This window comes from Trachymyrmex septentrionalis, unplaced genomic scaffold (genome assembly GCF_001594115.1).
Source record: "Trachymyrmex septentrionalis isolate Tsep2-gDNA-1 unplaced genomic scaffold, Tsep1.0 scaffold75, whole genome shotgun sequence".
NCBI lineage: Eukaryota > Metazoa > Arthropoda > Insecta > Hymenoptera > Formicidae > Trachymyrmex > Trachymyrmex septentrionalis.
This window is the reverse complement of record NW_017305938.1, coordinates 670,446-684,061: the sequence shown is the minus strand read 5'-3', so window position 1 is coordinate 684,061 and position 13,616 is coordinate 670,446. Positions and strand designations below refer to the sequence as shown.

The window sequence follows — 13,616 nt, the reverse complement described above, 5'->3', positions numbered from 1 at the left end:
ACACTGAAATACAAAATATAAAATACTTTCATGTACTCCGTTGAAATACAAAATACAAATGTGTTACAAATACTTTTTTTTAAATAAAAGTATTTTACATACATGCTCAGCCCTGTATATATTTTATGTACACAATTTGCCCATTAAATAATGAAACTAATTTTGTCCTCTTATGTTAGCTATCCTGCAATCCAATTATCATTAATATGTTTGACCTTGGTACTTTTCCTACTCCAACAATGTTTTACGTGTTGTTTCAGTCTTGAAAAACAGCTTAAAGTATTAAGACGTGTTTGTGTTGTTTGTAATGAAAATGGAATTGTGCAATAACGATATGTCATTATTTTTATATTAAATTATTGATAATTCTAAAGTTAAAAAAGCTTCCAAAAGTTACCAAAGCTTCCCGTATGTCCCGCAATAGCGTAATCAAATTTTACATTAAGTAGCGTAATATCGCACAGCAGTATACCACTTTTAATATTTGCAACATATGCAATTGTGTTACAAAAAAATGGCATTTCACTGTGTGCAATATGTATATTTTACTTTTTATTTTTTATTAAAAAATTATCTGACATTTTTAAACGTTTTGATATTCACTTTTAGTATTTTTTCATACATAATATTACTGTAAGTGTGCAGTAATTTGATTAATTTTTAATTTTGTTGCAACAAATATTAACTTTTCTAAAAAAAGTCATACAATTAAAAGAATAAATTACAAATAGAGAAAAGTAAAAAATATATAATAAAATAAAAATTCAGTTTAAATACAAATGAATTACTAGAACTTTTCCAAGAGATATGAAACACATTTGACTGTTCAATCGTATGTGAATAATGTCGAGTTCTACATCAAGACTCACCCGAACTGTGATTATAGTGAATATGCGAACATTTCCGATAATTAATTTTGTACTACCATTTTTTCGATAAGTTAATTTCTGAAGAGGGCTCAATCTGGTAGCCGAAACTTGTAATTTATTTGTATTTAAACTGAATTTTTATTTTATTATATATTTTTTCAATTTTACTTTTCTCTATTTGTAATTTATTCTTTTAATTGTATGACTTTTTTAAAGAAATGTGTTTGACTCTTACTTTGCCCTTTATTTATTGTTATTAATTTTGTTTAGGAAGAGTCCTTCAATCTGTTAAATATTAATTTCTTATTGTTTATTCAAAAACAAAAGTTAGAAAGAAATATAGAAGTATTATTCTAATCGTGTAAATTTTATTTTTTGTAAACACAATATTGGCTGCGTTCAACAGAGAAAACTTAGTAATTCTTTAAATATGATTGATTCTTTAATTATTTTGGTAGATCTAAATGATAATAAGAATCAATCAAAGTAAAGAATCACTGAGCGCTTACCGATTAATCTTTTTTTGCTGAACCCAGTCATTAAGATTGTAACAATAAGTGTGCAATTTTTTTAAATAAAAATTTTATTAACTTCTTATTTTTTATTAGGAAACAATTACATTGGTCGACAAAAATTCGATCTTTTTTGGTCTTAAAGTAAATTGTTTCTGGTAGCCTTTAATGCGCAAATTACAAATATGCCGTCGAAAATGTCGTATGATGTTTCTGAGATATTTTAATCTAACAGTGCCAAAAAATGAGGTTTTTGACTATTTTCAACTATTTAGATAATGTCTAACAATTTTTTTAGCATCCACGTGAATCTCACATTAAAATGTCATTCCTACCCTTTCCAACGCGTATTCGATCGCTATAATCCGATTTTTTTTGCTGAGATAGAGCAAAATTGAATTTTTTTGTTTTTTAACGCGAGAGAGTATATACCTACGTTTAAAGAAAGTACAACCCTGATAAAAATGTAAAGCTTGTCGAAGCGTCAAAGAAGAGTGAACAAAGAATTTTAACGCTTCTTATAAATACTTCATTGACTTTCCATTGACTCTTAGTGGTTTTGAATAATATTCATACACGCTCCACGAACTCTCCCCAAACGCTCCGTAAAGTGAGACTAAAACACATCTGTCATATTTCCCACATGTTTTAAATTTTTCTTTTTCATTAACGTTTCTCATACGTTCCTCAACACTTCGCAAAGAATGCATAGAGCGTTATGATATATTTCCTAAACACTTCATTCATTAGTATTTCGTCTACGCTTCCTAAACATTCGTAAAAAATACACGGAGCATTCAAATACGCTTTGTGTACGCTTTCAGGATATAGAAAAAAAAATTTATTTTAAAACGGAGTGTCATTGAGCTATACAGCGAACGTAAACGAAGTGTTGAGTAGTACGCGGCATTGCCACCAGAACTTAGCGAGAACTTCTCGAATTTAAAAAACCACACAGACTAGGATAAAAGACGTAGCATTGAAAGATTTTTCAGTTGTGTTCCAATGAAATAATTTTTTGAAATAAACAAATAAGATTTTTTTTTTAAATATTTACCAAATAAATGGAATATATTTTAAAATATTATTTGCTTACTAAGGACCACGATTTCATTCACGTTCGTCTAAGAACTCGACGATGCTCTATTTACGTTTTCTAGACTGCCTAATCACGCTCTATTTACATTCAATGAACATTCTGTTCGTGCTTGCCGAAAAACTTAACTATACTTTTATTTATGTTTCTTTAACATTTAGTTGACGTTTCCTTTACCTTCCGTGTTCCAATTTTCGATTCTTACGGATTTCATTTATGTTTCTGTTACTTCCTTCTTATATTTCCTGTACACTCCAATTAACGCTTTATTAACACTCGCTTTACGTTTTATTTTCATCAGGAAAGATTCCTAAATATCTCGATGAGTTTAAGATTGAGAAAAAAAACATTCATATAAAGATTATGTATTAAAGATTTGGAGAAAACTGTAGAAAATTAGCGATCTCTCATTGATTTCAATGACCTTGATATATATTGCCAAGGTCATGACCCTGTACGATCTCCCACAACTTTTAATCGTTGCTATTCGTTAAAAGTTATTAACAAAAAAAGTTTAAGAAATACGTTACGTTTCCTTTGTATAATATATATACAATATTAAGTAATATCTTACACTTCCTCTGCTTGAATGTTTAACTTTTCACATGAAGCGAGATCCACCCCATCTCCCGTCTGCCTAGGAGAGCTCAACTTTCTACCTTTCGACGAAGCAAGGTACACCCTACTTCTTCCCCTGTCTAGAGGCGCACAACTTTCCACGCAAAATGAGATCTACATTATACCTTCCTCCTCCTGCTTAGAAGGTTGTGCGCCTCTAAGCAGGGAGGAAATGGGGTGAACTTCGCTCCGCGTGGAAAGTCCTGCGCCCCTAGGCAGGGGGGAGGTAGGATGAATCTCGTTTCAATGAAGAGTTGGACATTTCTAAGTAGGGGAAGTCTAAGATATTACTTAATACTGTATACTATATAATAGAAACGTATTTCTTAAACTTTTTGTTAATAAGTTTTTAGTAAATAACATTATAAGCCATCGTTTTGCATGGAAAATCATTGCGTTAGTAGTTAGGGGGAAGGTGAGATAGATCTCGTTTCACGTGAAGATGTTTCAAAATCACAAATTTTCTGCTTTAAAAACAATAATTTTCTTTAAAAATATTTCTTTATATAATTTCTGTATTTAAAGTAAAGAATTTGTTTTTTAAAGTAGAGAATTTGTTTAAAGCAGAAAATTTATTCTAGAACAGAGAATTTTTGTTTTGTATAATAGAAAAGAGACATTATTTCTTAAATTTATTTTGTTAACAACTTTTTAACGAATAATAAGCGATGGCTAAAATTTGTTGGAGGTCACTCAGGATTATGATCTTGACAACGTATGTTAAGGTTGTCAATTTTCTAAAGTTTTACCAAAATTTGTTTATTATGATTCGATCAAGTGAAAGATTAAGACTTATACGATAGTGGAGACTTAGATTGTTTTTCAGATTTTCGCAGAAAGACTTGGCCGAATCGTAATAAACATATTTTGAAAGCACAATCTTTAAATGAATTTTTTTTTCAATCCCAAGCTCTTCGAGATATTTTGTAGTCTTTGTATTTTTTCTATATATAGATTTCTATATATAGTAGTATCTTCTTGCGTTAAAAAACAAGTTTGCTCTATATCAGTAAAAAAAGTCGGATGATAACAATAGAGTACGCGTTGGAAAAAATAAAAATAACATTTTATTGTAACATCAGCCTAGAAATGCTAAAAAAAAATTATTAGCTATTTTGTCGTTGAAAGCAGCCCTTTTTTTCACTCTTAAGTTAAAATATTTTAAAAATTTGACGTGATACATTTTCAGGGCTACATTCGTAATTAGATCATCAAAGTCTATTAGAAACAACTTCATTTATTTTAAGACCAAAATGGTATCGACTAGTTATTAGGGAAACATATTTGTCAATTGTTCAATTTATATTAACTTTTTTTAAAACACAATATTGTATGCGAACATGAAATGTTTTAAATTATTTTAACTGAAAATTGTAAAATTTTATAAAGTATATTATTAGGCAAAAAGGTTTTGCCTTGACTGATTATGGCCCTCATTCTATTGTGTTTAATATTTTGATTTGAAAAATATAGGGCATTGTCTCTAACGAGTTTTTTAAAATATTTAAAATATTTCTATTATTTTTAATGTGATAAAATGTTAAAGAAAAAAATTGTTTGTTTTTTAGGAATAAATATTATGATAAACAAAAAATTTTCCTTCAAATTAGATTTTTTGAGATTTTAAAATTGTTGCTATTTTTTAAATAAAATTGTACGATTTTTTTTGCATAGTACAGTGTTTCGGAATAAACATTTATTCTTAAAATGTTATATTCCTATTTTAATTTTAAAACGACTTTAATCTTTTGTTTAAAATTTTTTACACGGCTTAATTTTCAATTTATAACAAGAAATATTTACAGGACGCGCAGGGAAGGCAGGGGCAGAGCACTAGCTGTCACAGCGTTTAACACGGATGGTTAAGTTATTATAGATAATGGTGTAAATGTGCCGATAAAAGTGAGTTGATAATATAGACCTCCGTAAAGTCAAAATGTTTGCTCTTTATAAACATCTTTTAAATTTTTAGAAAATAAGTTATTTTACTAACTTTTATGTTTTATTACTCATTGTTTGTGTTATACCATTAACCTTAACATACTGCTTTGTAAATAACGAGTTTTATATTTTCTTTAATTTATTGCTTGGTATTAATCAAGATGGTACTGACTATTTGCGACTCCTTCAATGATTGCCTGATTGGAGATGGTTGAACGCTGGAAATCGTTTCTCGGTGTAGAAATTTCACTTTCGAGATGAATTAATGTCGATGACTAAACGCTAATTAAAAGTAATGTTAATGCGCGTTGAAGAGTTAAATCAAGAGTAGTTGAAAGCAGTTAAGAACAGTGACATCGTCGATCAGTTAAAACAGTATCGTGGACTTTATCAATGATTTCTGACGTACTAGCCTCAATTGAACGTCTCGAACGAGGTGCATTACATGTAGATGTACGACCACGTTTAAATTCATTCACCCAATTGTATACAGTCGCAAACGCTGGTGCAGATGTGCTATGAACATTATCCAACTCGGCTTTGATTTCTTTCGGCGTTAAATCTTTCATATGTAGATGTTTGATCACTGCACGGAACTCGTTTTTTTCCATTTTGCAAAAAATACAAAGATTGTTCGCTTTAATCGTCTACAGAAATGAAACCACGCGATGATTACCGCTCAAAATTTGACAATAATCTGAAAAATGCTACTTGTCAAAAAATAATGTGACATGCGAGTGCCCTTTGACAGATTTTCTAAGAACTTATTGATTTATCCTATAATTATATAATTATATATAAAATTATGCATAATTATGTATAAGCAATTTTTTTTACATTTTTTCAAACTTGTTTTTTCCTAAAACAAATGATACAAAAAATATCCTTTAATTATTTTTTATGTTTTCACATTACTATTATTATTTCTATTACACTAAAAAATAATTTTACAAAAAAAAAAAGGATGTATGAATATGTATGGACTTATTTCATATGTAATTATACATGTTTATGAATATTTATGTATGTTTATACATATTCATGCATGAAAAATTTTTTACCGGGTATAATTAAGTTAATTTTCATACTTTGTGAGTTATCAGACATGAGAATTATAGTATCGTCGACATAGTATTACTCAAGATATCCGACCGACGGCTAAAACCTCTTGAATGTTGTTCAGGATCATGTCCTGAATAATATTTGTTAAGATTAAGGTCACTGAAAATTGTTTCTCTTATTTTTATATAAAAATGAATTTTCAGTGCAAAAATGAAAATAAGAGAAACAATCTGCAGTGATCTTGATCTTAACAAATATTATTCAGGACATGAAATATGTATCTGTTAGTTACAGTTATACATGTATTAACATTAGTGCTCATGGATCATTAAGGTAACAGTTCCCATATTGTTGAGGTCAAATAGCGCTAAATATGATACAATTTAGGATGGGTGAATGGTTGAAAACACATAAAATTGATTTTTGAATTCATGGAAAAATATTTTCCTGTTAATCATAATTTTGTCGTATATATTGTAGAATATCATGCTAATAAATAATACTTATTTTAGCAATAAAATTGAATTAATTAATAGAGTAGAAAGTGGTAATTATGGCCAGTGTAGATATTGTGGCCTCCTTTAATATCTCCGCTATTATATGTATAGCAAATCCTAATGATTACTATGGAATTATTTGTTCAATAGCTCGTCGTTACACCATGTAATGCTAATGTCAACAGCACTTATTATAACGCATTTTTACTTTCAAGTATTTGAAATTTAAGCTACATTTTAGCATTTAATTATACTTACTTCCTTATTTTTTTTAATTTGCGTACTATCATACGAATATATGTATATTTGAATTTGTTGTTTGCTAATTTAATATTTTATTTGACTATATGTATTTTGAGTTCTGTAAATTTAAACAATAGCATGGCATTTTGCTAATGTGGTCTTCTGTGCGTATTGATTACTCACGGCTTCTTTTTTGAGATTTTTATATCAAAATAATTATTTAATAATCGGTCATTAACTTTACTGTTAATCTATATATAATTTATATTACTATTTTTAGTACTAAGATTTTTAGTGCTGAACAGCTAAAATACAGAAGTCACGTGTATGTATATACATTTATTTGCATACATTCTAAAATGTTTTACTTTTTTATTAATTTTTTGATAAAAATAAAACTGTATTTTTTTTTAATAAAATTAATTTTAGTCTATTTTTGTAGGAGGCCAAATTATCATCCCTGTTTCTCTTCGAGTCATTAATGAGTATCGCCACATTTTTATAAATAATGTTCTCTCTATAAATCTTATGTAATAAATGTTTCGTAACTTTGAGTTTAGAATCGGTTGAACAACACTTTGACAAATGTAATTGTAAAGTTTTAAATTTCAATTTTAATTATTAATCAAGTTGTTGTATAAAATATAAATAGGGGCCGTAATACCACCATCTCCTCTTATATGAAAAACTTTTTACAGGGATTTTTACAGATCTGATTTTTATCTGTTTAAATCCAGTCAGATGGAGACAATTTACAGATCTAACCCAGATCTATTGAAACAAATATGGCCACATCTCGGCAGATAATTTTTTTTTCCTGAATGCAGACAATCAACTGTTCTTTGGAGTTATATGAACTGCAATAATTATGATATGAGAACGAATGTTCATGAAAATTGCGCTTCGAAGTTGCTACAATTCTTCCATAACAAATAGCGCGAGTAACATTTGTTTGTTACAAAATTTAAACATTCTATTTAAACATCCGCATATTTTCTCAAAACATTAATAATACAATAAATACAAATATGCATCTACAATTAAATGTGCGACGAGAAGTCCTATTTTTGGTATGTAATTAAATTAAATATGTAAATATATTTAATAAGAAAATAAATGATCTGTAAATATTAATTAACGTGGTTTATGACAAAATCTTTATGAATTGAATTTACAAAAGAAATTTTAAAAAATTGTCAATTAGACTTTTCACAAATAAAAAATAGAATATTATATTAATTCTAATATGATAAAAATCAATAGTACTATATATTTCATTTCTAATTTCTATATGCATATAATCTGTTGCAGTTTCTTTACATATTTCTTAGCAACATGGCTTTAATTAACGAAGGAGCCACTCAAGGATATTCCGCCGTAGTACTTCCAATATTAATGAGTAACACATCTTCTTTAACTTTAAACAAAATGGAGATACTTTTTTTCGGTAACAATTTTCTTAAAAACATTTAGTATTTCTTTTTACTATAAAATATGTTTATTATTAACACGTTAATAATTCTTACTATTTAATCTTTGCAACACTTAATATTATGACTTTTAATAAAATTGCTGATAACAGTAATCAATAATTTTTACATATTTTTATTACTACTTGTTGCATATATTTATATTTGTCATAATAAATCGAAAAAATAAGCAGGTAAATTACATAATTTAAAAAATTGATAAATATTGTACTTTTATAAAATAATTAAGAATTAAGAATTTGTAAAATACTCTTATTTGCGTATAATACAATATTAGAAAACTTTTGTCTAGCTTCTACAGTAGCTATCACTCCACTCATTGGTAGTTTCATATGCCTTATTACGATGCATTATGGAAGACGATGTACCATGATAGTATGCGGTGTAAACTTTTCTTTGGGATGGCTTTTGATTGCAAGTAGTTATAATGTAGCACAGCTCTTCATTGGTAGAGTGCTAACGGGTGAGAAATTCGTCGAATCAAAATTTATATATGTTTCCACTAATGTATATTAATCTCAATTTAATTTACTTTTTATTTTTTTGTCATTTTTAGGATTAGAAAAAGATAAACATCAAATTAAATAAAAATTAAAGTTAATATACATTAGTATAAACGGATTATTAATCTATAAATATATCCTCATTTATCTCTTACCAATCACGCGATATGTTTAATAAAAATTATATGTTGTTGAATAGTTCTGACAAAGTCAAAATTAAGGTGCAATTTTAAGTATCTTGATAAATCACTAATAAATAATTAACACTAGTTCTATTAATGTTAAAAGGAGAGAAAACAAATTTTTTTTAAATTAAATTAGCTGTTTGGTTAATGATGAGAATAATTCATATTAATTAAAAATGTTTTAAAAATTTTCAGGAATTTCCATAGGTCTTGCTTCACCTTCTATTGAAATTTATTTAGCCGAAATTTCTATACCTGCATGGAGGGAATTTGCTACAATTACTCCAAATATAGGGGTTTCCGTTGGAGTTTTACTCGTTTACTTTTTAGGATTTGTTGCACAAGTAAGAGCATTATGATATCTTAAATAATTTTTTATTGATGAAAAATTAAATTTGTTATAATTTTCATTTGTTATAATAAACAACATGAAATTTTATGCAATTTTTTTCATGCGACAAAATAAAATTTTAATTATACAAAATTATCCTTATATAAATAAAATTTAATGAGAGAGAGGGAAAGGGAGCAGGAGGGAGGGGAAGGGGGGGAGAGAAAAAGAGTTATTATAATACATATTGATTTATATTGACAATTTCTTTATAACATTTAAATTATTTTAGAACAATTGGCGGTTGATAGCAGCATTTTTTGTGATACCTTCAATAACTCTTGTTCTGTGCAATATATTTTTTCTTCGTGAGAGTCCTATGTGGTTGCTCTTAAAAGGTCGGAAGGAGGCAGCTAAGATCGCTTTACTTCAGATTCGTGGCCTGTTTCAAGAAACGATAGAGTTCCAGGAAGAGTTTACCAAAATGGTAAATTACAACGCGTCGACAAACGATTTGGAAATGTCTGAAAATTGCCAGATAGATTCTTCCTTGACTACGGAGACCGGGAAGAAATCATTTCTTACGAATACATCTAACAAACTGAAGAACATTAAGAGAATAATCCTTTTACCCGAAGTATGGAAACCGATTGTGATTTTAAATTTCTTTTTCTTTTTTCAAAGATTTAGTGGGACATATGTAATTATATATTATTGCGTCGATATAATCAGCAGACTCAATATTACAATTGATCCCTTCTTGATCACTGTCATAGTGGGAATTATTCAAGTAACACTCAACATAATCAGCGCATGCTGCAGCATGAGGTAATAATTTTTATTTGTCATACGCAGTATGTATACACAGGTTGTCTGGAATTTAAATGTCAAAACTTCGGGAGTAGGGGATCGATAAACTAAGAAAAAAAAGTCCTGTAGAGATATATTCATTTTTGCTTCGTTTTGGAGAAAATCACAAAAAAGACAAAACGTAGTTTTCATTTTTGTACTTTTTCATTACTTATTCACGTTGTTTCATTTGCTTAATGTATATATTGTTCAAAATGTTGATCCCTTGCAGCAATGCAAGCATTGCATCTAGTACGTGTTGTCTAAGCCAGCTCGTATTGCAGCTAAACATTGATCTTTAGACGATATTTGATGTACAATACTATAGTCTCGATTCAATTTCTCAATTGTTCTCTTGAGTTGTGATTGACGACGAATAAACTTGCTGCTACAAAACTCCCCACACAAAGAAGTCCAGTGGTGTCAGATCAGGTGATCGGATGGCCAAGGTGTTACTCCTCCACGTCCAATTCATCGTTGTAGAAAATGTCTTTCTAGCCAAACTCAAGCAGTTCTGTCATAATGAGCTGGACACTCATCAAGTCAAAATCACATTTTAATCCGTTGCTGCAGGAGGATGTTTTCTAAATAATCAAAGAAGTCAGTTTCCAAAAAATCTGTATATCTGGCTGCATTTAATCTGTCGGGTAAAAAAAATGGTTTTACTAGACAAAAGCAAATAAAAAAAGTTTTTATTTGGAAACAGAACTTGCTTTTCTTAGTTTACTGATCCCCTACACGCTCCCGAAGTTTTGACATTGAAATTCCAGACCCTATATACCGTACGATATAAAATATTATATACTTCAGTAATTTAAATATAAAACTACTCTGGCGGAAAAATTTTTGCAAAAAACTATCTAAATTGAGATAAGATCTTGAAAATTCTTAGTTTTACATAGATGTTCATATAAACGTAGAGTAGAGTGGCGTCGTTTGTTTAAAAAATCAAAAAATTCTCCATTCTCAAATAACGCCATTTTGACGCCACTCTATGTCCAAGGTTACAAATATCTATGAAAAACTAAGAATTTCTAAAACAAATAAATCTCATTCCACGTCCTATTAGAAATATCTGTAAAAAATTAAGAATTTATAAGATCTTGTCTCAATCCATGTAGTTGTTCTGTACTTTTTTGTAAAAATATTTTTTTCCATCAGGAGGCATCCATATATGTATAACAAAAAGCCAAAAGACAATATTAGCTCCATTCCAAGCAAACACAAATATATAATTGTTGTATAACGTGTAAGTAATTAAGACGTATATGTAACGTATTGTACATGTTAGTTGTAATTTTCCCATAGATGTAATATTTGTAACATAACATGTTATATTGTTGTTATATTATAATTTTATCGAGATAAAAGCAAGATTTGTTGGTATTGTAGGACTTCAACGCTAATCACATATTCTCGGCGTCCTACAATATCAACAAATTTTTGTTCTATTTGGATAATTATTAATTATTACATATGTTATATTACAAATGTTATATCTATAAGTGAGAAATTACAATTAATCTGTATGTAATACTGTTAAATGTAATATTACATATGTTACTTATATGTATTATATAGCAGTATATAATATTTGTGTTTGCTGGGATCGTTTAGACAAATTTTATTCTGAAAATTTTATTATAAAATAAGGTTTCATATTTACTAGAATTGGTCGTCGATCAATTTCGATTGTATCCGGTACTGGTATGTCAATCTCCTTAGGTGTCTTAGCAGTGTACCTGCAATTTTTTGAATACACTGGCATTGTGGCTGTACCCCTCATTTGCATCCTTTCTTATGTGGTAAGAAAATAACATTTCTAAAAGAATATTTGTAGTATTTCGTTCAATAGTTATAATTTCTTTTCGTCTATAAAATCGACTAATCTATAAATCGCAGGCATTAGGAGCATACGGATTCTTTTCGATGCCTTGGTCGATGATTCCGGAACTATATCCTACCAAATACATAAATTTTCTCGGGCCTCTTACCGTCATGGTCGTTCTTTTATATGATTATATTGCTACACAATTGTATCCAATAATAGTAACGTATGACAGAAATGGTACCATTTATTTTTACTGTTTAATATCTATTATAGCTACTATTTTTCTAATAATTGTATTACCGGAGACACGAGGAAAGACGAAAACACAGATAGAAGAAGCTTTTAGAGACAAATTGCAGATAGACGAAACTTTTAAGAAAATTGAAGATGCATGTTAAAGTAGTGAAATAACGAGCAATAAAATGTTGATGAAGTAATTCGATGTAAAGTAAATGCGAAAGTTTGTACGCAATGTAAACATAATAATTGTAAAATAAATATTTTTATCTAGAAAATAAATAATCAGCGCTAATCTTAATATTTAATAGAAAGTAGTTTAGTAATTAATAAAAAAATTAATATTAAAATATCTATTGATTTTTGAAAGAACAAATTGATTATTCAAAATATATTATTATTTGTTAATATATTATTGTTAATAGTTTTCTATATTATTTTGTATAATAATTTGCGGCCGTTTCATTACCAGCGCGTGCAGCAATTGTTGGCGCGAGATAAAGCACCGCACGCACCTGCATTTCATTTTTGTGAAGATATTTACATATTCTTTTTACTCGATAATCACAATGCTTTTTTGCAGAGATTAAACATCAATAAAATATGCGCAGGGCTTCTTGCAATGTCGGCGAAATGCCTCATTTCCTGACAATATATAATATCTTATGGACGGATGAGGCCACCTTTACGCCAAATGGTGTATTCAACTCCAGAAATCATTTGGTCTGGCACTTCGAAAATCCACATGCCATTCGCTAGAGCGCCTTTCAATATCGTTGGTCAATCAACGTATGGGCAGGAGTGCTAAAGGATCGAGTGGTAAATATTCTCGTAAAGAAAATATCTTTTCTTCCATAGTTTTTTCGGATGTATTTACAATTAGCAATTTTTAGATCGGTCCTCATTTTTTGCCGCCACGTCTCAACGCACAGGTATACGGAGAATTCATAGAAAATGATTTACCGATGCTTCTCGAGGACGTTCCTCTTCATATTCGTCAAACGCTGATTTATCAACATGATGAAGCTCTCGCACATTTCTCCTGTCAAATAAGAGAAATGTTAGACGCGCGTTTTCCGGAGAGGTGGATGGGTCGTGGTGGCCCGATTACTTAGCCGGCAAGGTCGCCAGATTTAAATGTGCTCGATTACTTTGGGGTCATATAAAAAACTTAATCGAACATAGGCGTAATGGTCTTGAACATGAGTACACGATGAAATCATAGCGGCCTTTAATACCATTACGCCGGACATGGCGCACTGTGCAACGCGGCAAATAGTTCAAAGAGCCAAACTCTGCTCACAAGCACGAAGAAGGCATTTTGAACAATTGTTGCATTAAACAATGAGAGT

General features: G+C 29.3%; 1 protein-coding gene across 3 annotated transcripts; it reads left to right on the top strand.

Annotated features, from left to right (window-relative positions):
* Positions 1–282: 282 nt before the first annotated feature.
* LOC108754055 (facilitated trehalose transporter Tret1-like) lies at positions 283–12,492 on the top strand. 3 transcript variants are annotated; one of them, XM_018496088.1, is made up of 9 exons: positions 283–408; positions 4,901–4,997; positions 7,537–7,908; positions 8,150–8,285; positions 8,621–8,791; positions 9,212–9,360; positions 9,640–10,175; positions 11,866–12,001; positions 12,099–12,492. In XM_018496088.1, the coding sequence occupies exons 3-9, from the start codon at positions 7,867–7,869 to the stop codon at positions 12,423–12,425; spliced, it is 1,497 nt and encodes a 498-aa protein (XP_018351590.1). In that variant the 5' UTR covers positions 283–408; positions 4,901–4,997; positions 7,537–7,866; the 3' UTR covers positions 12,426–12,492. The 3 variants fall into 3 exon arrangements, with proteins under 3 accessions (XP_018351590.1, XP_018351592.1, XP_018351591.1); XM_018496090.1 differs by lacking the exon at positions 283–408 and having other exon boundaries at positions 4,974–4,997; positions 7,576–7,908; XM_018496089.1 differs by lacking the exons at positions 283–408; positions 4,901–4,997 and having other exon boundaries at positions 7,410–7,908.
* The last annotated feature ends 1,124 nt before the right edge of the window (positions 12,493–13,616 follow it).